General features: G+C 46.7%; 2 protein-coding genes across 6 annotated transcripts in view; one reads left to right on the top strand and one right to left on the bottom strand.

Moving 5' to 3' along the window:
* AKAP17A (A-kinase anchoring protein 17A) overlaps nt 1-26,699 on the bottom strand; it is a 68,605-nt gene extending 41,906 nt beyond the window's left edge. The window contains exons 1-2 of one of the 2 annotated variants that reach the window (XM_085622158.1): nt 26,384-26,699; nt 19,193-19,966 (exon numbers count right to left, since the gene is read on the bottom strand). In XM_085622158.1, the coding sequence (XP_085478284.1) occupies nt 19,193-19,954 (762 nt within the window). In that variant the 5' untranslated portion in view covers nt 19,955-19,966; nt 26,384-26,699. Of the gene's footprint in view, nt 1-19,192; nt 19,967-25,017; nt 25,155-26,383 lie in introns of those variants that run through there. The other variant, XM_085622157.1, reaches the window with a different exon arrangement.
* The window catches only part of LOC146805002 (arylsulfatase D-like), a 514,533-nt gene continuing 512,843 nt past the window's right edge, over nt 25,186-26,875 (top strand). For 2 of the 4 annotated variants that reach the window (XM_085622151.1, XM_085622150.1), the window contains exon 1: nt 25,186-25,378. In XM_085622151.1, coding sequence (XP_085478277.1) covers nt 25,186-25,378 — 193 coding nt within the window. Of the gene's footprint in view, nt 25,379-26,282; nt 26,305-26,875 lie in introns of those variants that run through there. The other 2 variants (XM_085622152.1, XM_085622155.1) reach the window with 2 other exon arrangements.

Here is a 26,875-nt window from a genome sequence, read left to right as displayed (position 1 = left end):
GGGGGTAGATATAAAAGTTAAATCGATAAAAGTCTCACACCCTCAACCAATAAAAGTGGGGGCGATGTCAGTTTTCCCTAGGGGCAACTTATTCATGACGGATGTGAAGTCAAATTCAAGCAGAAAAGAGTTAAGCTCGCTACCTTGAGGGGTATGCTCCATTTGCAGGCCCGATTGTCGTGCGCAACCCATGGCTTCCACTCCTCCTTTTCTAATATCCCCGCACATATGGATATTAAAGTCCCCTGTTAAGAAGATATGATGACAGGTCTGAACATTCAGGATACAAGCCGTAATACCAGCCCCAGCTGTGTTATGTTACCCCCACCCTCGAATATGGCTCCCGCATTGTAAAAGTTTACCAAGAGGAGTCTACTCCTGCCACTAGACAGCAACATCACGTGTACATTGGGCGAGGCACGAAGTACAGATACTGCGATATCAAGGGCGGCTAATGAAACATATGTGATAAGCTCCCCCCTTTGCTCTCCCAGACGAGGACGGAGTTGCTGGGACAAAGAGTTTTATAGCCATCCAGGTGATAATTGCTCTCAATGGCCCAGGTTTCCTAAAGGCAAATCAGATCAAATGTTTTCACAAGGGCCAGCCACCCAGGATTGCTTATCTTACTTGCCAGCCCCGCAATGTTCCAGGAAAGGAACTTACACCCTCCATTCTTAACACAGAGCTTGTTACGGGGAGGAACGTTCCCCTGTGATGCATGGACCATAGAGTCGGACGAGCCTGCACAACATCAATCACAGTCTTCCAGCGTGCTCAATGGGGCAAACCTATTTGCGGTGCTTACCCCGGAGGACCCCTCCATACGGCCCCCGTAACTCCCCTCAGAAATCCGCTCGCGGTCAGTGCCCGGACAAAAATTACTAGGTCTGTTGAAGAAACCCAACTGAAGTGCCAAAATTGCAGAGTTCCAACCCCTATAATCGGACTGCCCTACTGAACTTAAAATGTGGTTTAAAGTAATTGAGTTATTAAAATGAACAAGAATACAGTCCCCTTGCCAAGATTTATTGGTGCCACCAACCCACTCGGTCCTTTGCACCATAAGAATTTGGTTATCCACCCTAGGACCAGGGGCAATGTTAGAATTGAGCCAGTACACCACCTTGTCCTTTAGCTGGCAAAAGTCTTCCTTGTTATTGGGTTAAAGACTCGGTATATTGGCTAACACCACGACAAGAGGGGTGGACTCGGGAGGGAGGTGGACAGAGCCCACACTGCGGGAAGGGGGTGTAACATCAGACCCATCTCGCCTGTCAGCAGAACGATGCAAACCGCCAACATTAACACTCAGGGGTTGGCGGGATGGAAAGGAGACAGGGCTCGAGGTAATATTCCCCCTAGAAGTGATTGGGTGATCAGGTGGCACGGGCTCGGGCCTGATCATAGTTGGTACTGAGGTGACAGCTGCCTCGATGTTTGACTGCTGGGCAGCGGTAGACACCACCACGTATCCTGCCCTCGAGCCACTGCCACTAGAGCTGGGAAGGGCAGTCGCAGTCGGAGGCCTTACAGGGGGATGACCTGTGGTGAAAGACGCACAGTCCCTTTGCAAGGAGGCTGTTAGTGCACAGAGGTTCTTTTCCAAGGCAGCAAGGCAATGTAAAATAGGGTTCAATATGGTGTCCAGAGCTGACAATAGTGCTGCTTGAAGCATACCTAGCAAAATCGCATCCAAATTAGATGTAACCGGGTGAGCTACTGGAGTTGACTGAGGACAAGATTTTTTACTGCGTTTACAGGGTCGCCCCACTGAAGGGCGCTTCCTCTTTGCGCCTTCTGCACTCAGGTCATTGCAAGTGGCTTTCCTGACTCAGAGGCTGGGACTAAAACTGGAGGGAGTGCAGTACGCCGGGTGATAACTATCGAGGAAAGAGGGACAATACCACCCGCCCGAGATGTCGGCAGCTCAACCCGATCTACCGCAGAAGAATGAGACCGAGTTAAAGTGTGGGCCTGTACGGTGGTTGGGGAGATCAATGCAGGACGGTGAACAGGTGAGCGGGATAAATGTCTGGTAGCCAGTTCAATCTCCTTATCCAGGACCCCAGCTGCGAGGCCATGGTGCTACCAATGAGTAAAGGCTCTTTGCTTGTAGGTCCTGCCACCACCCTGCACCTACCCATTATTAATGTCAGTGGGCCTGTTCTAATGAGGGCAGCGTTAAAGACGCTCAGATCGATACCGCACCTGGCACATGTAGATATCAGATTATCAGTTAAGAGGCGGTGAGAGCGCATCAAACCACGAGGAAAATGCTAAAGTCCAGGCTAACTTGACCAAAATGCTTCGGGAGACCAACTGCTTAACCAGTAACCAGCCATGGATCCAGCCAAATAGTTAGTGCATGAATAAGGAGCGACAATTGAGAAGAAATAAGGGATTAGCTCCATACCTGATCGTCCGCAGCTTGCTTGGGGAATGAAACTCGACTTAAGAAAGGTAGACGGAGGGCGATTCTGCTGGGGAGAACGAAGCACAGAGAGTAGGCCCGGCCCGGCCTCGGATGGCCGTGCCCTTGGCCCGGGCGCGTCCCATGCTGCGGAAGCCCTGGCTAGCAATTTAGCGCCTCCTGGCGCGAAAATAGATTCTAGGCGGCGTACATGCCACGAGTCACCCTGGGGGCTGTGGTCTGTGGCTCCTCCGGTCTCGGCGTTGCAGGCAGGCAGAAACGGCAAGTACGCCTGTAGTCACTTCGTATCCTACGCTCATTATACACTCTCACATGCAGAACTCACTACACTCATACAGACATTCACCTCATCCTGCACTCACAATGCACACCACTCACCCTGTACTCGCCCATTTCTGTGAGACATTTGAGCACGCAGGCATCAGAATAACCAGCAGGGGCACAACAAAGGTAGTTTGACGTTTCTCGTTGGCCACCCAGAAATGAAGAATAGCTGCTCGGTGGGGGAACGGGGCAATGGCAGGAGCAACAGGGCAATGGCAGAAGAGGGATAAGAGGACAGCCTCAGTGAGACCCTGCCTTGCAGAGCTCTTCTCCTCATACTCCCACCACATATTGGCTTTGATTTGAGGGACATGAGCACCCAGCTGTCCCTGGTGTCCTTCCTGACCACAGTTACAGTATACCTGCGGGCAGCAGCTCACAGTGCAATGGAGAGAAGCAGAACTGCAGAGAGCAGGGGCACTTAAAAGGAGGAGAGGTAATGGGGGCATCATGAGGAGGCCACTTACGCTAAGCCACGCAGTCCTTGGAGCTGCTCCGCAGAAAGTACCTTACCTGGTTCTTCATTAGCTTCTACCAGAGTCAAGCCTCCGCTACTTCAGCTGGCGCTCTGGGCTTATTCAAGACCAAATGATGATGTGTGGGAAAGTGTGGGCCACACAGATTCTCTTGCCGCTATCGGCTTTTTGTGTGTGGCAATAGTGAATGGCATAGGCCTGCTTGGGTACGTCCTGGCAGATGCTCCTTCAACCTTAAAGAAAAACCTTTCATCACCACTCCTTCCTCTCCCAGAGCTGTGAGGGGTGCACAGAGAGATCAAAAAATTAAGGAAATGATGGAAAGCTCAGCTTATGCAAGACCTAATGAGGGGGGTGGGGGAGGTAGTACAGAGGGCCACACAGCTTTTCTTGCCAATGCTGGTTCTTTGTGTGCAGCAGTGGTGAGAAGCACTGCCTGCTGGGCCACCTGCTGACAGCTCCTCAGATCTCAACAGTTCGCTAAGCTATTCTCTGGCCCAAAGGAAGGGGACAATACGCATGGCCCATCAAGAGCACAACGCTGAATCTGCATGGACTCCCAGCAATGCCCCTGGAGCCTCTGATGTGTTGCCACATTGCCACGTGTTCCATTTGTGCGTGCTACTGCATGCATGTTTAAACACGGTGGTCATCTCAGATGAAGGAAAACCCCTTGGGAGCCGACAGAAGTGCAACACAAGTAGTCGTTTTCTGCAGAGGCACACAAGTTCTGCACATTCCTTGCCGCACTCCAGCAAATCAATGTGTGAACAGCGCCAAATCCCCAACTAGTACTTCTAAAAGCCCTTTTTCTGTTGAGTACATAAGGTCTAGAATGAGCCAGACATAAAAATGAGGGCGGATATTTTTGAATACATATCAACGTTTTTATTACCAAAGACCCATTTGGTGAGCATGGATGAAAAACATATTCAAAAGTAAGTACAAATTCAAGAGTGCTGCTAAGTAAGATCAGGATGGGCTTTCTGAGGTATGGCTATTGGGATGGAAAAGGATGTCGGAATTTCTGTTCTTAATATGATAAATAACTAGGCCGGATGATGGGATGGGTTGTGGTGTAGACAGAATATAAAGGGTTGGACTTTACTATTGCAATCCACTCTGGGAGTATATGTACAAATGGCAAAGCACCCCCCACCTCTCAAGGTGAAATGCTTGTAACATTGCTGCAATAATGTCATTCCTATATTTAGACCGCAAACTACTCAAAGTTTTCAAATGTTTGTCTGTAGAATCGCAATTTTGAACGGCTACTCAAAATTGCAAAAAATGTTACAACTCGTTACACTCCACACTCCCGCAAGTAGCTCCTTAAAGAAAGCAACACAAAATCACATTTAAAACGTGTTGTTCTATATTTGCAGGCATCACACGGGAACTACTGCAGTAATGCACTACAATGTACAAGATGCACTAGAGGAGGGATTGAAAAAATGAAAATAACAGCACTGTGGATACAACTAACTTAGGGTAATGAAAAATAGTAGATTGCCCTCTGCATTTCTGTAGGATCAGCCTAACAGAAAAGAAAGGTCGTGTAAAGAAGCACTATTTAAGGTTGATGTTGAGGTAGGGATAGGTACAAGAATTGCCATGTTACTGCTTGTCTGCTTAACCATATCTGCTATCCTGCCATTAGGGATTCTCAGGTCAGGCAGTCAACTCTCTGAATAAATGAAACCAACACATCAGTATTAGAAGTCCAATACTGATAAGGCAATAGTGGACTGCCTTGGGGTGAGCAAATGTTCATAGGGGTATCACAGGCTACCTGTACTGGACTAAGAAAGTAAGCTCCATGGTCTCACGTATGCAAGTACAATCCCTGTTTGTGTGCTAGGGTCCGGAGACAGAATCGCTTCTGCGGCGTGCTTTCTATGGGGCTTGCAGAGTGACGATCTGCAAGAGTAATCTGTGCAGAGGCATTGTCATTCCCCGTTGCTGTGTGAAGTTCAGAGTCTCACCTGTGTACAAACCTAGTGGTAACCCAAAGTGTTTGTCCTTCACTGGTCTGTTCCCTGGTTGTTCAAGCTAAGATTGCTAGCCTTCTCCAACCTGTTCTTGTGCTTTACTCTGGATCTGTTCTTTCCCGATGTATGCCTTTGTCTGCCCCTCCGCTTCAGTAAACTACATCCATAGGGAGATATTTCTTGACCTGGAGGGGTTCTCCACCCAGAGTTCCTGAAACAAGCTTTGTTGGAGGACTAATCTTAGTGTCAAAAATGATGGGCTGGACTGTACGTAGAGTGAGAGTGACTCTTATATGGATGCGCCATGAGTTTGTTTGGAGCCTCAAGATATTAGCAGTATGATGGCAGACCCTATTCAGTAGTGGAGCATGTTTAAGATGCCAAGAGTGTCCAAAAAGGAGAGGGAGCACTGTGTGTGATCAGCAAATATGTATATTTTTTTTACACTGAATTTCAGTTCATGTTCAAGGCTCTCAGATAAGCTGTGAAAACTGTTTCAGGAGTTTCAGGGTGGATAATTGTTCGTGAGATCAGATTCTAACAATCAGAGCCTTTTACCACTAGTGCCCTGCAGCTTAAGCCTACTATGGATCCCAAAATTGATCTCCAAGTACACCCCTTCTTCAGTTGATCCTAAAGGTAGCACAGTACAAGCTTACTCAGGGAGGAAATGTGGGGCAGAAAAATCAGAATGCAAGTAAACATAAAAGTCTATAAAGCAATGTTCAGCCAGCGTTTTTACTTACAGAAAAAAGTACTTGTCTTTTAGCACATCGGGGGGGGGGGGGGGGGGGGGTGGGCTAGCCTTCATGTGCTTGGCAACTTCCCTGTTTAGGTATTATTTTACAGTAAATAGTCAGTGCAAAAAGTGGATCGTTAATCAGGGAGGAAATATTTCATGATTTGGTGCTCGGGTGCTCTTCCAGATTCCCATCTATCTACTCCCTCCAAAAGGCACTTATGGGTAATGATAGAGTAACACGTCACAGGTTTTCCAAATTCCCAGTTCTTCCCCATGGTGCCAGGTTTGAGCAAAGTACTTTTGTTCGCGTTTATCTGATGTTTGTCGGTCTGCACACCTCCTGGTGGAGTGTGGCATTGCATCACTCCCCTGGAACCCTTGCGCTGCCTTGAACTCTACCAATGTCGCTGGCATCTCTGGCCCGGCGCCAGCATTCTATCTTAAAAGGCAGGCATTGTTAGCACAGGCTGCACTCCAGCAGGGCTGCTTTGTTTCAGATGGTGCTTGGTAGAAGAGTCTCCAACTAGACACTAAGGTTTCAGACAGTTTGTGTTTTTCAAAAGCCATCTCTGAGGCAAGTTACAGGCATTTCTAGAGCCCACACCAAACTCCTTCTTAGGCCCACTTTGTTTCAAGCAACAACAAGCATTGGCATTGCCAATAGGTCTCGCTTTTGGGACCTTATAAGTATTTAGTTATGAAGCACAATATCGTTGGTGCAACAAAATCAACTGTTGCATGGCTAAACACTTATATGGTACAAGGTTTAGCCATGCAACAGCTGATTTTGTTGCACAAAGGATATTGTGCTGCAAAACTAAATACTTATAAGGTCACAAAAGCAAGACCTATTGGCTATGCCAATGCCTGTATCAACTTGCAGGTATGTTTCATAAATTTAAGTATTTCATCAGCCGAGAATTACATCCGGACTCGATACGGTCTATATTAGCCAATTCTATGTCAGGACCAGAGGCTCCGATTATGCTTCTCATTCCTTTAATGTAAGCTCACAGCAGCCAATGAAAAACACAATAGAAAAACCATGTGATGAACCATGGAGTCCCAGGGTATATAAGGTCCCTGCATGAACATAGAGTCATCTTTCTTTGCTGCTCTGCAGCCAGTTAAGTGCCATTATTTTCCTTGTACTTGAAGTGATTCGTTATTGTGACGAGTGAACTTAGATTGTGAACGTTTGCATGCCGATTGCTGTGAATTCTTAGATACCATATTGTTTGGTCGATTATTGCCGGCGCGCCGAACGTTGAATTTGCCTTTTGCTTATAGCTTTGTTGGTCGCTTACAGCGCGCGCCTCTCACCGTGCTGGTGTAGCGCGCCTGTGTCTCCGTTATCTCTCCATCGCGGCGCGGGTGTATTCCAGCCCCGGAGTTCGCGGCTTTGTTGTGGAGCGGGAGGTCCCGGGGAGCAAGGGCGCGCGTCAGAAGACGTGCGACCCTCTTTCTATTTTACTGAGCCTCGGCCAGCGCGCATGCGCGGCAGCCATCTTTGCCCTGTGTCACATTCTCGGGCATTTAGTGAACGCAGAAGCAGCGTTTGGTGCTTCAGACCCGTCAATTAATGATTTTTGCTACATATTGAAGGCTCGTTTGGCTCCCCTGACGCCCTATAGGTTGCACGCACTGGGGCTGCACAATCAAGCATAGGCTTTGCCTAGAGTGGGCAGTCAGCAAGCTCTTCCTCCCTCCACGTCCTAAGTTCGATTGATTATCACCTTTGGTGAATTAACTGGGCTTGCTTGGGGTTACCACTCCCCCTGACCTCTTCTGCATATCATTTATCAGACTGGTTGATCGGGTTACGGGCCACATTTCTCCAGGGTCAGTGACTTCACACTTGGTGTGCTAAAATGGCTGAATATGGAGGACGACTACTACTACTATGAAGAGGACCCCTCGGGGCTTATAGAGCAAGACCTCGTAGAGGCATTAGACGCGGGTGTCCAGCACTCTGTGAATTCCGCGCTGGTAAGGGGGATTGCACCCTTTAAACGTCACCGTTGCTCCTATGCCAAGCAACAAGGCTGGCTTCCCCCTTCGGGGTCTAGAGCTAGATCTGGGGGGGCACGGTAGAGCGAACCCCCATACTGCAGATTTTGCGAGATTGGCTAAATCTCTGGCCGATCAGGAACGCTCTGCCCCTAGCACAGATGCCACGATTACCGAAATACCTCAGGACGACGATGATCAGGATACCTCCTCGAACCCTTCCACTGATCAGGAGGAGGCTCCCCGCCCCTCCAAAAAGGCGCGGAAGGAGAAACATTTACACCCAACCCAGTCTCCTAAAGTCCTCAATTTTGAGCCTGCAGATATTATCCATCCTAATTCTACTGCTTGGCTCCCGTCTCAGGAGGTGGCAGATTATGTACAGTCCCATCTGCGTCAGGCGTTTGATAAAGAAGTGCGGGCAAGACTTCGGTCTGAGTGTCCTAGGCCTGATCTAGCAGATAAAGTGGCGGATACGCCAGAGGTGGACCCCTCGATGCGAACATACCTAAAGAAATATTCTAAGGACCCAAAGAAGGGCCTTGACAGATCGGAGGAGGTCCTGTCAGGACAAGCTGTTAGATATAGCAGGTCCCTTGAACAAAACTCTTGAGCTTGGCTTTAGAGCCAAAGAGTCGTCCCTCGCAATTGATCCCGAGGAGCTGATTGGCTGGGCACAGAGGGCAGTGTGCCAGCTTGGTAATGCCAACTGTGCACTTTCGACAGAGCGACGCAGTTCCATTCTCCTAAAATTGGATCCCAAATTGGCAGAACTGTCCACATCGGAATCGGGACCACTGGCGCAAGGTCTTTTGTTTGGGCAACCCTTCTTAAAGGAATTGACAAAATTTGTGGCCACCTTCAGCGGGCTAGACAAGGCCCAGGGCTCGCTCAAACAGGCGTTCCGCCCGGTTTTTGGCAGGGCCAGACGCTTTCGTGGGCGCTCGTTCGGCCGGGGGTACAGCCAAGGCACCCAACGTGGACAGCAAAGAGGAGGGTACCAAGACAATTCCAGTACTTCCTCCTGTTTCTACCCTACTCGAAGATCCCGGAACAGGTTCCGCAAAGGTGGAAGATTTGGCGGCAACTCCAATAATCTGCAGGATGCCGGAAGCTCAGGTGAGCCTGATCCCTTGTTCCGAGGTGATATTGGGGGGGAGAATAGGTTGTTTTCTCAACAACTGGCGCGAGATCTTTCAAGATGCTTGGGTGTTGGACACGGTTCAGGGATACAAGCTAGAACTGTACGAGTCCCCTTCACAGACAGTTCTTCCTCTCCCCCTGTCTTTTTCCCCAACAAGATCAGACCTTTATTTCAACAGTGCCTACTACGGAAAGGCGCAATAGTGGTTTCCACGCTTCATCCCCATGGGTTTCTAAGCAAGGTCTTCCTAGTAGAGAAGAAAGGGGGTTGGTCCAGACTGGTCTTAAATCTCAGAGATTTCAATTCATGGATTATTTACAGGCACTTCCAAGATGGAGGGTATCCATCTTTTACGCGACCTCCTCCAGGAAGGAGACTGGATGGTCCGGCTGGAGCTGAAAGATGCGTATTTATCCATTCCTATCTTTCCCCCTCATCGCCGGTTTCTTCAGTTTCTGTGGAAAGGGGTTTGTTACGAGTACAAAGTTCTCCCGTTCGGGCTGTCGTCAGCAACGTGGTGCTTCACGAAGCTTCTGCGACCAGTGGTAGAATCGCTCAGAGCCCGGGGAGTCCGTCTCATAATATACTTAGACGAAATCATCATTTTAGCGACTCCCCCCCCCCCCCCCCCCCCCCAACTTGCTCAAATGCATCTCAGTTGGGGTTCATTGTCAATCCAAACAAATCGGTGCTGTCCCCGACTCAATCAATAAAGTTTTTGGTTTTCCTCGTCAACTCGGTGTCTTGCCAGCTCCTGCTCCCAATGCCAAAGATCAGGGCCATCAAACGTGAACTGAAGTCTATACTGTACAAGCAGATGATATCCTTGAGATCATTAGCCCGCATGGTGGGTTAACTGGCCTTGTCCATTCAGGCGATCTTCCCGGGTCCCCTTCACTACCGGGCTATTCAACGGCTCAAGATCCGCCACCTCCGGAAAGGCCTCAGTTATTCAGAACAGATTCCACTCTTAGAGGAGGAGAGGCTGGAGATGGTCTGGTGGTTAAGCCACATGGAGGCCTGGAACGGCCGAGCATTATTCGGATCAGCCCCGGATGTGATAATCGAATCCGATGCCAGCCGGTGGGGTTGGGGAGCCCGCTGCAGCCAATTGTCCACGGGTGGTCGCTGGTCGCCAGAGGAACTACAGTTACATATCAACTGTCTAGAACTGTTAGCTGGTTCCTTTGCAATCCGATGTCTATCTCCCCCGAAGACAGATTGTTGTATCCTTCTTCGGATGGACAACATTTTGGCGGTTCGCTATGTCAACAAACTGGGTGGGACCAAGTCCAGGATGTTAGCGGAGATTGCCAAAGACTTTTGGCATTACTGTTTCCAGAACAGGATCTCGGTGATAGCGGAATACCCCCCGGGTTACAACAACGAGGTGGCAGACTGACACTCCCGCCATCTGCAGGACTTCAGCAATTGGATGCTGTTTACCCAGGTTTTTCGGAATCTGATCCATCTATGGGGTCCCTGTCAGATAGATTTGTTTGCATCCCGGCTCAACAGACAAGTTCCCCAATTTTTCAGTTGGAGGCCGGACCCAGAGGCTCTAGCATCAGATGCATTCCTGCAGGAACGGCCAGCGTCCCTGTGTTAGGCATTTCCCCAGTTTGTGATGATCCCCAGGGTTCTTGCGCGAGCCAGGGCCTTTCGGGCGGAACTCATCTTAATAACTCCGTTATGGAAGGAACAGGCACGGTTCCCAATACTTTTGGAAATGTGTTGTGCGGTCCCAGTTCTTCTCCCCCGGATAGAGAACCTATTGCTGGACCCTCTTCAAAATCCTCACTCTTCAAAATCCTCACCCGTTGGTGAGGTCGGGCCAACTCCCCCTAGTGGCATGGCGGGTTTCAGGGACCGCTGGAAAATCCTGGGCCTTTCACGCGAGGCTGACAGATTTATCAACAAAGCCTGGTCGGCCACTACCCATAAGAGATATGCTTCCTCTTGGAAGAGATGGTGTGATTGGTGCTCTCAACGGGACGTGGATCCCTCTACAGCACATGTCTCTTTAGTTGTCAATTTTTTGGCCTCTATTGCATCCTGGGTTTGGCATACAGAACAGCAAACAACTTTCGGTCCGCCATATCGGCAGGTCATTTACCTTTAGCTGGTAAACCCATAGGCGAACATCCATTAGTTTGCAAACTGCTTCGGGGAGTAAGGATGGTTGAACCTCCATGTCCTAAATATTCTCAGTTGTCCTTAAATTTCTGGAAGCCTGGCCTTCCAACAAGTACCTATCCCGTAAACAACTCTCTGCTAAATTAACGATGCTTCTATGTCTAGTCTCTTGCAAACGAGTATCTGACGTACATGCATTGGACTTAGCGGGGCGTAGGTTTTGCCCAGAAGGAGGCACCTTTATTTTATCTAGGAGAACTAAGTGTAACACTGAATCTGTCACCTACCCAGCTTTTCCAAATAATCCCAAACTGTGCGTGGTTCAGTGCGTTAAGGATTACGAGGTGAGTACTGCAGAATTTCGTAATGACATGCACGGTCAATTGTTGATTGCTCTGCAGAAACCCTGTCACCCGGTGGCTCCGGCTACCTTGTCTCGCTGGATGCGTTGGCTCATGGGCGAAGCAGGAATTGACACTTCTAAATTTGGGGCTCACTCAGCCCGTGGTGCGATGGCTTCCAAAGCATATTCCTCAGGTGTCAGCTTGTCAGAAATTATGAGCGCAGCCGATTGGTCTACTGAGCATACCTTTAAAGCTTTTTATTACAAACCCATTGTGGATGTAGCTTCTGTTGTGGTGGCTAAGCTTTGAACAAGCATAATCAGAGCCTCCAGTCCTGACATAGAATTAAAAATTTGCGAACATTTGTGACAAGAATTTTCAATTCTATTAAGGACAACGGAGGCGAGGATTATCCCACCCAGAGGACATTATGTATTGTATCACATTATCTGCTTGATTATGCTCATTTATTGCTTAAGTTTGTTATGTTTTCCCACCCTTTTGTCTTGTTCTGATTCCGTGCTGTTGACTTTCCAAGTGGTCTGGAATGGCTTTTACGGGTGCTCTTCTTTTATTTCAGGTGCCGATAGCAAATAAAGCTTAAATACGGTTCAGCCGTGGACAGCTGGTATGCAGTTATTTGTTCGTTACAAGAGGGAGTTATCCGGACCGAGATCCAGTCTGACCTTCCAACCCTGTTGCACCTTCAGGTCTTGGTTGAAGAAGTCCTAGTCTGCCGGTGTCCCTTCAGGAGCAGGTCGTGAATGGACTTAACTGTTATGTCTTCCAAAGAAAGAGGACTCTATGTTCATGCAGGAATCTTATATACCCTGGGACTCTATGGTTCATCACATGGTTTTTCTATTGTGTTATTCATTGGCTGCTGTGAGCTTATAGTAAAGGAATGAGAAGCATAACCCTCGCCTCCGTTGTCCTTAATAGAATGGAAAATTCTTGTCACGAATGTTCGCAAATTTTTAATTCCCAATTTAGGCGCTGCCTCGTGTAAGAGTTCAATGTCAGGACACGCCTGCAGAAGAACCGAATAGGGAGGTGAAGGTGAGAGGAAGCTCTTTTGTGCGTGCGAAAGGAGGCACATTGATTTGTAGTCAGTCACTTCGTGATTTGAGGCCAAGCGACGAGCGGCAATTTAGCTTGTGCGTCGGTGCCAGTCATGGGAACCTTGCTCGAGGCAGCAGGAGGTGAAGATATCACGAAGGAACGAATATGTGCAGCTGTGTCACCGCTTCTGTCGCGTAGAGGCAGAAACACTAAACGTTCCTCTTCTACAGAGCACCACTGACCGCCGGAGACCCACTGGAATGTTCTGTTGATAACGGTTGGCACAACTGTTGTGCGGCTTATGTAAATACACCGATAACGTTTAACTACTGCTGCTCCACTGCGGCGATGACTTAATAGAAAACTTGCTGCTCCAGTTTGGGTCTCGAAGGCTGTTTTGTTAATTATTGCACATTGTGTGTAGCAAGAAAGGAAGTGTAGCCGGATGTGAAAGTTAACAATTTAACAAGCCCGGGAGTTATGTGCGTGCGCAAAAATGAAATTAAAAAAAAAACAAAAAAAAAAAAACACGCGAGTGGTGAGTGAGTTGTGTGTGCGCAAAAAGGATTTTTTTTTTAAAAATCACGCGAGTGAAAGTGATCGCGCTCCAAATGGCGCCTCATCAGGCGCTGAAAGCTGGCGGCTGCACGCGCAAGCGCTAGGCTAGCAAAAGCTGTGATAGCACTTTTAAAAGCACGTTACTAAATGTCTCGCAGCGCATGCGCTGGCTCAGGCGAGACCTAAAAGTGGAGCCCTGTGTGCCTACAGCAACAAATAAAAGCACACTCATGCACAGCTTTCACACACAGGAGTTACGCAAAGACGCACCATCCATGCCCCACAAGGATGGAGAAAATGACCCGGTTGCAGAGACCAGTTTAAATATACAGGAGATATCACCAGATGACTCTCTTACAGGTGAGTGTTAAAAAGGTCTGTCATCCAACTATACTCTTTTGCGACAACCATTTTCTGTCCTCAACAGCCCGGTGAGCAGAAAAGGAGGATGCACTTGGAGGGCTCTTCCAGAACACAGAACTCTGGTCTGAGTTGCAGTCCGCATCAACAATCAAAAAACAACATAACTTGCTATAGTAAACTTAAGGCATGCACGCCAGAAACATGCAAGGGATTTTTTCTATCCCAGCAAATGCACTGAAGAGTACGGTGGCGATAGGGGAACACATACAGTTGTGCTGGAAGACCTCATATATTGTCTCTGGGGAAATGCAAATGCATGAACAGCTATTTTTCATGAAGAAATTGTAGACTCCAGTTGTTGACAATAGGTCTATATTTTGTTTTCAAATAGTTTGAAATAAACATGCTTTATTCACTTAACCTTGAAGGATTAGACTACAAGATCACACTATTCCGGTTTTAATACACTCGCTTTGCATTGTACCTGGACACTTGCGACACAATCACGTTTGGTAGTTTATTTACTAAGTAGGCAAGTGCATATAGAAAGTTTCTTTTTGACAGAGACTTCTGGCTGCAGATTCCTCGCCTAAAGACTCCCCAGGTGTTAGATTGGATCCGGAAACTTTTCCCAAAGTACTTCTGCACACCGGAATGTGGAGCTACGTGGCTCCGCATGGAACCATTCCGCAACGGAAATGCCTATATAGCAGCCACTCGCGCATTCTTTCAGTTGCTTTCGAGACTGTCCCTGCCCCCAAACGAGGACTCTAAAAGCAAATTGATCAAACAGTGTGCAGAGAATGGGAGAGTTGGTTATGAATCTGCAGCTAGATAGTCTGTACCAGTGAAAACTTTATTGAACCTAAGTGACTGGTTTGTCTGTTAGAGACTTGTAGCTGTAGATTCCTCACCTTTTTAATATTCCCTAGGCATCAGTCTGGATACAGAAACTTTTCCACAGTACCACAAAGCTCCAGAAGGTGGTGCCATGTGGCTCCGCGCAGACTCCATTCCGCTCCAGAAGTGACATTCAGGGCCATTATAGGAGCCACTAGGCTATGATCCTAATCTTTCAGCCTCTGTCCTGAAGGTTGGCTCTGAGGCTTCTGGGACTGAGGGCCTCCTGCTCATCGAGCACGCCAGGTGGCATATAATAGCTCTGCAGTGGGACCTGAAGTCTCAGTGTACCCAACATCAAGGGAACCTCTCTGACCTAGTCCAGAATACAAAGGAGACTGCGTAAAATCTGCAGTGGTGGTTACTGAACTACAAATGGGTCAGTGGGAGACCCATCCAGAGTAGACAGTGGTGACTGATGCGTTGCTTATGGGCTGGGGCTGCCACCTGGGAGAGGTGGAGATCAGGGGCCTCTGGTCTCCGGGGGAATACGGACTCCACATCAACCTGTTGGAGCTCTGCGCGATCTGATTGGCATTGAAAGCCTTTCTACTCTATATCAAGAGAAGGCTACTGCAGGTGTTCATTGACAACAACACTGCTATGTGATACTGCAACAAACAAGGCAGTGTGGAGTCACATATCCTGTGCTAGGAGGTCTTACACCTCTGGAAATGGCTGCACTGCCAAGGAATCTGTCTGGCAGTAAATCACTTGGCTAGCCTCCCTGTACACCAGGGCAGACTAGCTCAGCCTTTGGCAGATAGCGGATCACGAGTGGCAGTTACACTTGGCGATGGGGCACGGTCTCTCCCGCAAATGGTGAGAACCTTAGCTCAATCTGTTTGCCACCACCGAGAATGCATGTCAGCACTTCTGCATGTTGCAGTTTCCAATGCATGTCTCGCTAGGAGAGGTGTTCTGCCTTGGGACTCCAAATACGTCAAACACCACTCCAGCCTCAAATTCTCAAGAAGAGCAGAACTGACCGAGCCCAAGGCATCTTAGTGGCTCCTGACTGGGCACAGAGAGTACTGTATACAGGACTCCTGAGATTGATCATCTGGCTCACAATCTGGCTGCCCCTCCAGAAGAACTGCTGTTGCAGCAGAAAGGTGTAGTTCTACCCCATGGCCTCCACAATCTACACCTCCAAGCATAAAGACTGAGCAGCACCCGCTGAATGCTTCAATCTCCCTCCAGAAGTATTTGAGGTCATCTTGGCAGCCAGGCGCCCCTTGACAAAGGCTGCATACACCTGTCACTGGGACAAGTTTGGGGTTTGGTGCGGCGAACACCAAATTGACTCTCTGCAGGTCCACTTGTCTGATGTCCGGTTTGCTCTTTCCCATGCCCAGCATGGCCTTGCTGTGGGCACTGTAAAGGTACTTATTTGGCCTTCCCACAATTGCCTGATCAGCCTTCATCATTTAAATCACCAGTTGTGATGAGGTTTTTGAAAGGGCTCCAGCATCAGTTCCTCTTTTCCTTTTGAGATGCCCCAATGTGACCCCAATCTCGTCCTTACTTATTTAATGTGTACTCCATTTGAGCTACTCCACAGCTGCCCCCTATGGCTCCTCTCCATCAAAACTGCATTCCTAGTTGCCATCACCTCAGCACAGCGTGTGAGTGAGGTTCAGGTTCTGTGTCTTCATCCACCATACACCGCCTTCTTCCCAACTAAGCTGGTTCTGCAAACTAGGACATCCTTTCTACCGAAAGTTGGGATACTTATCCATGTCGATCAAGTCATCACCCTGCAGGTGTTCTATGCTCCACCTCACCCCTCTAAGGAGAAGGAGAGACTAACGCTTAGAACCCCCCCCCCCCCAAAATAAAATAGAAAGGAGTTCAGCTTCCACATCAATCGCGCCAAAGATCACCAGCTGGATTATCAGCTCTTTGTGGGGGAACCGCTGGAGTGAAAAAGGGCAAGACAGTGCAGAAGCCGCTGATTCCTCGCCGACCCTCCCATCCTGTGACTGGACTCTACCCATTAACAAAATTCCAAGTCAAAGAATCTGCACACTGGTCTATCAATTTGCTTTTGGGGCTCCACTTCTGGGGGCGTTGACTATGTCGAAAACAACGGGCAGCCTACATGAGTCGCCCCTATATAGGCCCTGCATGTAGCTTTCAGAGCAGAATGGAGTCCGTATAGAGCCACACGGCACCACCTTCTGGTGCACAGAGGTACTATGAAAATGTTTTAGGATCCAGTCTGATGCCTGGGGAATAATCAAAAGGTGTGGAATCTGTGGCTAGATAGAGTCCCTACCAGAAAGAGAATTCCCAAAGGTAAGAAACGTGTTCTTTACTTCCCAACAGAAGATTTCTCTACAAAAGATTAATCTGAGCAGTTCTAACCCGGTTTCGCATCATCGTGGCAAAATCACAGTTGCTGCAGGGTATTTTCACTGAGAGAGAGCCAAAAAGTGATGTTTGCTACAAAAAAAAAAAACCACACAAAAATAGCACCATTGCTCATGAAGTACAATATATTGTTTGAAAAACCTACACTCTCAATTGTGATCTTTCAGTAGTCTCTCTTTGTTAAAGATGCAGTGTGAAAAGAACGTTTCAGAAGCATGAGGCCATTTGCAATATAGCTCACACTGCCTACAGACATTAGTTCCATGCCATTGCTGAAGTTATGGGCTACGGTACAACAGTGGATTATGTTAGGGAGCCCCAACAGCAGGGGTGTGGGATTCCTATAGCCCAACACCCATGACTTCTCGTTTGGGGGCAAGGATAACAAGTTTTCATGTGCATTTTTTCCTTTGCACAAGCAGGCCCAACCCTCTGCAACACAAACCCTTTGGCTGCCAGTTTACAGTACCACATTATGGATCGGGGAAGGGCATTGTCGGCAGTTAAGTTAATTTTTGTATTCATGCGATAATGCCGTTTGAACTTCTATTTATGGTTCTTTAATGCAAAACCTTTATTATTAGGGTGAGCGTTCTAAGAAAATGTAAGATCGGACTGCACTACTGACAGCGGTTCCAGTATAAACATGTATACACACGTTTAAGTTTTGCAGTACAAGGCTATGTATAATATGCGCAGAATGCTCTCTGATTAGATGCAAATATTTTCAAAAGCTTGTAAGCAAGATGGAGGATTCTTTGCTTTTAAAATAAAATGTTCCCAAAAATGCAATTAGGAAACAAAACATTTTTTTTGCTAATCCACTGTAAAATTTTAGGTACTATTTCTTTGCAACATCATTTATAAAAAACGTGTTGATCCATGCTAGTATTTCCCAAAAATATTCCTAATGGTAAACAATTGGTGTAACCAGTTTCTACAATATTATGGGAAACATAATAATGAACAAGCATTGGCAAAGTCAGTAGGTCTAAAATTGGTGGTCATCCTTTTGGATTTGTCAGTGCCTGTCTGGTTTGGGTTTTGGCATGATTTTTATAAAACCTTATTGGTGTGGGAGCTGCCGGGCCCTCGCCTTTATAACAAGCATTGGTAAAAAAACAAAAAAAAGTGTTGGTTTAAAAAAAAAAAAAAAAAAAAACACATTGCCACATTAGATTCCTGGCACTGAACAAAATTACTTTGTGTGTCAATATGCTCCTTGTCAAAGAGTAGAATACTGGCACTCATAGTGCAGCCAGTCAATAGGTGGTAAATGATAAATGGTCTTGGTTAAGCCAGACATAATTAGAGGCCCGTGTATTAATGAAATCTCAATAGTGCACCCTTGGTATATGTCCATGCATTAGTGCAGATTTATGGCTTTTGTGAATTCACAAGAATTTACAGAATTAGGTCAATAAGTCATAGTCCTAGCAAACATTTGTGAACTGCATTTTAACAAGAGCAAACTGCATGGATAGATTTGCTCATGCGAAAATCTGTTGAGCGTCAGAAAGTTCACTTTCCCTCCAACCACTTTTTCCCCAACCCTGGAAGAAGTTTTACATCTGCCATTGTCAGGAGTAAATTTCCAACTTTTCACAGTATGGGAAAAGAGAAGAGAAGAGCTGGTGAAAACCCTTAAAACAGGCAAGTTAGTCGGTTTGCACACACTCAAAAGGGCATTCCAAGCAAAACTATTGCTTACCACTACCTTCAGCCTCAGTATGTAGATCTTCGGAAAGGTAGCAAAAGAAGGGAATTACTAGTATTCAGACCCTCCTATGGTATGAGCCCTGGCAGAATCAGAGAGACTATATCAGAGCACTTATATAATGAGATTGCTGCCATAATTTCTCACCACTATACCTGCCACGAAATGGAAGAGTGGATTTTGTTACAGGGCCAGTAGATTTATAAAGCAACCTACCCTGTTGATTTGTATTTGACGCCTGTACATTCCTGTCAGCTGTAACTTGGCACCCTTTCTAACTGTCTCGTTGATTTGTATTTGACATATGTAAATCCCTGATCACCTTTATTGTGAAGCGCTCCAATATCCCTTGGGATCTTGTTCGCGCTATATAAAACTTTATAAATAAATAAATACATACCCCATGGACAAGTAGACATTTTATTAAATTTCACACCCTTGCAACAGGGTATTAAAACACAAACAGGACTTACTTGGAGATGCTTTTAAGATAGACGATTTGCACTTTAACTAAATACCTTTAAAAACAGTAGATCAACTTAGTGACTGTTTGGGCAACTTAAGAACAAAGATTGCAAGAGGAAAATAACTATTTCAAGAGGCGGATAACCTTACCTTGATGTTGCATGCCACCGCTTTACCATCATCACCTTTATACATCAGCTTCATTCCTCGCAGAGCATTCATGGCTTTCATAAACCCAGCATATTGCTTGTACTGAACATATGCCTCGAAGTTCAAGTGTCCTCCAAAACTGAAGGTGTGGAAATTCCTACCAGTCATTTCTTCCCTGTAAGGATCTAGCATGGGTATATCCACATTACGTATTTCCCCAAAGGTTTGAAATACTTGAATAAGCACTTCTTCGCTTGGCTTTTCAGAAAGTGACTCTTTTGCGGCAAACCATTTACAAGGCAACCCTTCTAAGTGAATAGTGTCTGGCCTCTCTCCTGGAAGACTTTCATTCATGTCCTTTGCATCACGGAAAAAGGAGTCCCAGTCGTGCCGGGTGGGGAAATCAACTTTATATTCAGCAGCGCGTACTTTCAAGATATCAGAGAAACCACTGAGTTTTATTGTTTTGCCATCGAGGGCAGTGAGGAAGGCCTTTACTAGGCTCTTCTTTTCAACTTCCCCTTCAAATCGGATGAAGTCCATGGTGCTTTTCGAAATCCTCAAGGTGGAAAACTGATGGTTCTGCACCATGGCTTTTAGCCTTTCCATGACTTCCCAGTTTGAGATGGACTTTCCTGGCTGCTTCAGTTGGGGAAGCGAGACACTGATTGTCATTTTTGTGATGGGTTTTAGATGTAATCCCATTGGAGGACAGAGCTCAACTGCTTCGGATGTATCGTGGACTATAGTAGCAGCTGCCATTTCAAATTCAACCTACAAAACAAAGAGCAGACTATAGTTTTAGTTGAGCTGCATACAATAGGAATGCTCAAAATACCAACTTGGATACAAACATTAGGAGCACAACCTACCAGTCATCCCTTTACAAGTCAAGCCCTATACTCTCCAGATCAGCACCGAATCAGGGCTAACCAGTTCGACTGAGTACTGCACTAAACTGGTGTCAGCCACAACAAAGAGGCAAGTGAGACTGTTGTGGGATGCATCCAACTTGGTCTCAAACCCAGAAGCTTTGCCAAAGGTAGGGATTATTACTGTGCCGACCTAGAGATTCCTGTCACCACCACCCTCCTGCTACTCACAAAGTTGCTGTACATGGACTGGGTCACCTTTTGCCCATAGACCCATATCTACTCACATTAATCCTTCACCGATATTGCTTCTCCCCACCACCTGTCCTCTATTCACACTACATAGTGTGTGGCGTTGAGTTTCCTCTTCTTACTGCTCCTATTATCTCCTCTCTCCCCTCACCTCACAAAGGCAAAGGTGGGGGAAGTCCTCTGCAATTAGTGGGACATGCGATTGCTTTTCTAATCCTGTCCAGAGACGCTGGAGCATGATCTCATTTTGCGTGCCAGAAGCAAAAAAATATATAGGAAAACATGTGCACCGTTGTTTAATCCTTTGCTAAATTGATTGATTTGCAAAGCAAACCACATGTGGAGTGAATTTCCACAGACCTAGATCTGCTCTGGCAACAATTTATTGAAAATCATCATCACTAGGGAGGGAGCTTGAGGCCCGTGATTCTTTAAGATTCTGATAAGTCATTTACTTTTAACTTTTCCTCAACTGATAGAGGACTGCCTGCAATTGGGTATGTGCTTTGCAAATTAAATGCCTATTGTATAGTCAATCTTTTTTTGCTGCTCGCGACAGCCCTGACACCTTTACTACTCCCACCTCAAATACTGCTCTCAGAGGTACCAAGTTACCAGTTAATTATAATACTTTATTGCAGTTTTTGGTGCAGACCTTATAAACTCTTTGGTTGACTGATTAAATTCCTCAGTGAAAGACTAATTCAACAATGTTTGGTCTTTAATTGTCCAATGGAATATATAGATCGTTAAAGCAATAATCAATCCATTTCACTCGGAACAATACTCTGAAAAGCTTTTTTACGGCTTAAACATGGAAGTCTCTGAACTGTAACAAGACATATGTTGCCCCCTTAAATCAATGTCCCGTTTGCTGAGCTAAATTCAGGCATCATTAATTTTATATTTCACAGTTCAAATGTAACATGACGTTCACATTGTCGTACCAGTGACAGGAGTAGTAATTTGTTCATCAATCGTTATCCATTTATAGTGTTCTATCGCCACATCCAAACGCAAAGCCTGGCCACGATTATAAAACACCATTATATGCCAAAGATCAGACTTCTTCTCCATGTGACAATCGACGTTTACAAATGACTACGTACTTTTCATTGTTTTAATTTTTTGTAACAAGTTATTTGCAGCTCTTTTTAGGTCTTGCCTACTACAAAGCAAGTTGGAAATTGCCCTTTTTGCAGGGTTAGCCCCAATTTGTTTGGTTTCTTCCTCCTATTTTTTCCTGGCCAGTGGTTGTTGGCTATAGGACTCTGGGCACTTTACCACTGCTGATCAGTGCTAAAGTGCATATGCTCTCTGTGTAAATTGTTATTTTGATTGGTTGTCCATGATTGGCATATTTGTTTTACCAGTAGGTCCCTAGTAAAGTGCACTGAGTGTGCCAGGGCTGGTAATTCAAATGCTACTAGTGGGCTTGCAGCACTGAGTGTGCACCCACAGGAGTAGCCATAAAATGGTGTCTCAGGCCTGCAACTGCAGTGCCTGTGATCTGGTTGTTAAACTTCCATGTTTACCTGGTCAGTTTGGTTTGTGAGTGACAGGGGCTGGGGCAGATCCAGGAGAGGGGGTGAGTCAGCACTAGGCTGAATAGACCTATCTGCATTTGGAGTGGTGGGAGGAGTAGCACCTGGGCCTGAATAGGGCTGTGCCTGCCTTCCACAATGCTGGCTCCACCTCCTGCGGTGTGTCTGATGACCCTGACTCACACTCACAAAGGAAGAAGATGTGCACTGGCAGAGTGCACCCAGAACTGGTTTGGACTGGGTCCAGGACCCCTCACACATGGAGAACAAATACTTTTGTGGTATAAATATTAGAGCTGAAACCCCTGAATTTTAGACTAGGAAACTTCGTGATCAAGAAGGAAACCCTGGCAACCAGAACAGCTGAAAAAGACTGAGGAAAAGTGCTGCCATTGCTGTGTGTGTGTGGGGGCTGACCTGCAGTTGCTGTTTCTGCTGAGGAAGAGGACTAAGGGACTTTTTGCTGTGTGCTGTGTCCCCCTACTTGAAGAGGAACTGTGCTGTGTGCTTTGTTCTTCTGAAGACAAGAGTCTCCAAGGGCCTGAGGAGAGCTGGACTCCTGTTGTGGAAACTCAGGGTTATAAATGTTTCCACTTAACACTCTTCCAAGCTGCTGGGTGCGTGTCTTCGCACATAGACTGTGGCCTTCGTGACCTCTACATCATCTGCCCCTGGTGTGTTGACTCGGTGTGCTTGTCGGCACATAGCTGATGCCCATCGTGAGGTCTGCCTTGCCTCAAAGCGTAATTTTACAGAGAGTCGTCTATGCGACCACGTGTGAAAGGCTGCACACTGCCCATGACCTTCAAAGTGCCGAAATCACCGCCGCCGGCCAGATGTGAGGGGAGAGCCCTTTGTGAGGAGGAGTAAGCGTGCTGTACCCCGGCTGTGAGGAGTCGCCTAGCAATCGGAGCCTCCAAAAAACCAGCATCCCCTGCGGAGGAAAAATCGCCCAGCAGGACGTCCAGCGCCGAGATCGGAGCTGCGATCGAGGGACAGCGAGGAGAGAACTGCCCGTCCTGAAGAATCGCCTAGCACGGACTGCAGTCGAGACGTCATACGCCACAGGTAATGGCTTCGATCAGCAATTTGAGCCTGTGCCCAAGACTGTTGCTGTTGATAATGCTGCAGGCGGGTTGTTTTTCGCTCACTGGGGATTGTGTCAGCGGGTCCATGCTCGCGTAACTGTGAGTTCTGGGACTGGTTTAGGGACGCGATTCTTGATAAGCATGTGTCAGGACTTTAAAAACCCTGCAACTTAACATCGGAGATACCTCTTAAGTACTCAGGAATACTGAGTAGCGACATTTGATTAAGCTTTCGCAAAGAGTGCAAAAATTACTGAGTTCACATTTTAACATTGACTTTACCAAGTACCGTATCTCTTTAGAGATTATTTCCGATCACGTTACTTGCCCAATATTCAAAACAGTTTTGAATCTTTCAAAAGGAAATACAGGAGTCAGCAAGGTCATTTTAATAAGAATTTTACCAAGAACATTCAAAGACGAGCATTTATGTATGTGGTCGTTTTGGTCTTGCCCAATTTAGATAAAGATATTTATATTGTTTATAAATAACCTGTGTGGTGTCCCTTTGCGGTGTTTCACTGTTACTATGGGTGTTGGTGCAAATACTTTACACATTGCCTTGGGGATAAGCCTGTCTGCTCGTGCCAAGCTTCTAAGGGGGTGAGAAGGGGTTATCAACAGTGTGTTTCCCCCTTACCCTGACTAGAACCAAGGGTCCCTATTTGGTCAAAGGTGCCTACCTCTGCCAACTAGAGACTCCCATTTCTAACACAGCACATGTGCTTTCTGTTGCAATAAATATTACTAGCTTAAATTGGGCTTAAAGCCCACCGATTGCTTACTAATGGCTAGCTTCATTGCAAAGGATTTGCTTGCTTCTTACTCATTAGCATCTGTGGGCCTGCCTTCATTTTCTTGTGTTTGTCCCCCCAGACTGCTAACGTATTACTGTGTCCTTACAGTGCTTGGTTTTTCAGTTTTTACTTTTTTTCTTTTTGTTTAAGCACTCCTTGAGAGTGTGTGTGTTTTCTAGCTGTCTCTATAATATGCTTCTCCCTTTTCATTTTATTTGCTGATCCACATTGGACCGGCAAATTAATAAAAGAAAAATATTTAGCTGCATCATTTTGGTGTTGCATGGGCCAATACAATGATAAAACTGTTTTTTTCTTTATTTAGCCATGCTGCACAGCCTCTGCAATCCTACACAGCTTGGCTAAAGGGCAATGGCAAGGCCTTCTGGCTTTGCCAATGCGTGTCACATTTTGCAGACTCCATTGGTTTGCACAGCTCTTGATCAATTTTTGAAATCAAAGCCAATATTGAAAGGAATACTTCACATTATGTCATATTTAGAAATATTCCAATAGGCATGCATGTGCGGATGACTGGGTACGTAAACGCTCTGAAAAAAGACAATTATAGAGGATTGCATAGAGAACGCGGGGAAGGCTGGGTTTATTTGATTAAATATCGGAAGAAAATCAAAATGGTATAGATGCTATTCGACGCAGTGTTTTCGGAAATTTGGCTAAGCGATGAAAATAAATGTGTTAGCCATTAAACGGAGGAGAAGCCACAGGGAAAGCGCTTAATAAAACACATTTATCAATGGATATACTCATGTCAATGGATATACTCATGTCATATGACAGGATTAATTTGATTATTTAATGAGGTCTTATTGCAAACCTGTGATGCTCGTGCACGAACATTGTTGAATTTGTTACCATACATTTGTTTATTTTCTCATTTTATTCAAATTGACAATAATTCTCAGGTTTGCCTATTCTATTCCAATTTCTGAAATAATTCTGGTACTTATATGACAGATAGATCCATTATAATTTCAGGACGACAAATAGTAGAATGAAACACTCATACCCGGAATTAACTACTTCCGAGCAGCAGTATATTGCAGCTGCCAGGTGTGCTCGGTTTCAATGTACTTCCCTTTAGAGCACACGCAGAATGGGTCAATACAAATACTTGCAACCCAATATGCCACATAGCCCGTTATCTCAACACTTTTCCATGAGTTTAAACGCATTCATAGTGTGTTCTAGGTGACGCATTAGGTAGATTAACAAATGAAATATATTACCAGACCACAGCTCACTACTTACATGGGTTTCGGTAAAATCAGGCGGTCTGTTGTCCGCAATCCACTGTAGATCTGTAAACGGATGTAAATTTGTGCGTAATTGTATAACTTCCGGGTCGTATAACAACCAATCCCCCAGCAAAACTTATGCCGGGAGGCGTCTGTGAGCTGGAGGTGCTGCTAATGCGCAATGCAACCCAGGGATAAAACCAAACGAGGCACATTATCCAATCCTAGTGCCCCATCCAGAAGTCCGAAGAGCTTATTGGCTGCGGAGCCGGCACGTGCTTTGTCCGAGCAATCCTCCTGTAGTCAGAGATTGCATGATTTAATTGCATCCCAGTTCAGAACAGCTAGACGTGGGTGGAGGTGCGTTGTGTGTGGTGAGTTATTCACGGAAAGAACAGTCTGACAGCTTAAGCTGGGCTCTTACCGTCTACCGGTGGATGGGTTGGGCTGGAGAGCGTGGTCGTTCCATGGGTGCAAACTCGCACATTTGTTTTTATTGATATCTGGCTGCCGAGCATGCTGTTTTTGCTCTTACCGACTTTCCTAGGGCTAGGCTCTGCTCGTGACAGCCTTATGGGGCGTGTCTGGAACCAGGGTGGCTAGTAAACCTCATGTGACATTTGTAGAATTTACTACCATCGGATATTCCGTTAGTAAAGCGACTGTTGCTTCTTTCACACCCTGCGGCTAGACACGGAGTATTACATAACATGTCAAAGGCCTTATCAAACTTCGGAGGCATGAGTTTACCCGGCAGGACCTATTTCTTAGCCACCCTGTCTTTATGACCCCCAGGCGCGCAACGACCATAGGGCTAAAAGAGCTTCAGGCTCCACCGTGGTGCGTCTCAGCCCGTGCTGCTGCAGCTTGAGCAGCTGTAGGCTCGGCTGGGTAGTGTCTGCAGACTTATCACCGCCACGCCCACGATTTTCACAAGTCTTTAAAAAAGGATTTACATCCCTTTCGAACTGGGTCCCCACTCTGCCTATTTGCTATTCCTTACATCTGACACAGTCGGAGAATGCATTTAGTGTAAAGACATCCCACCAGAAGGGATGCCACCTTTCCTAAACAAAAATACCAGCCATTACCTCCTCGTCTGTCTTCCTCGCCACAGTAATAATAATGAGACTTCGGCTCCTAACAGAAACTCCAAGTTAAATTCCGCATACTAGTCTCCCTCTCCCTCCAATATGGCCCCCAGTGACGACAGCCAATCCCATAAAGGGATACAGAACACCACTATCGACCTGTTTTTTTGTTTCTGCACTACTCCGAGTGCTGTGTTCCTGCTTGTCAGGTGAGTGTGGGGCGGCGGTCCTGCTATAGCGGACTCTTGTGCCCTGTATACGTTTGGTGTTGGGGGTGCATTGTGTTACCTTGGACCCTCTGTCCTGCGTGCCTCTCCGGTTCCTGCTCTAGCGGTCCAGGCGTGGCGGAGGTCGGGTTCGTTTTGGGTCCCGCCTCCTCTCTGATTCCGCGCCTAGGTGTCCTGCTACGACGGACTTTACCGGCGAGTTTTCAGGTGATTGCCGACCGCACGTCCTGCTCAGCGGACTTCCTGCGGTCGGCGCTTTATGGTTTGTGATTGCGATTACAGCACGGGGCGTTGGTTTCTGCCGTCTTCCCGTTTGAGGGCTTGGGTCCGGTCTCTTTCTACGGCGGCAGTCCTTTGCAGCGTCTCCTCGACCGGGGTTTTTCCTCGGTTAAGGGGCGCGTGCTTCCGGCTCCTTATCTATGAGTTGGGGGCGTGTCCTGTTATTTTTTCATGGTGCTAGGTGGCCATTTAAAACACAGGTGTCTTCGGTTCTGTACAGTGTGGTTATTCACTTCCTGCCTTTCTGTTTACTGCTGTTATGGAGGTTGCTAAT

Source organism: Triturus cristatus, chromosome 8 (assembly GCF_964204655.1).
Source record: "Triturus cristatus chromosome 8, aTriCri1.1, whole genome shotgun sequence".
Classification (NCBI taxonomy): Eukaryota; Metazoa; Chordata; class Amphibia; order Caudata; family Salamandridae; genus Triturus; species Triturus cristatus.
Note: the sequence above shows the minus strand (reverse complement) of the source record. Positions and strands in the feature narration are given on the sequence as shown.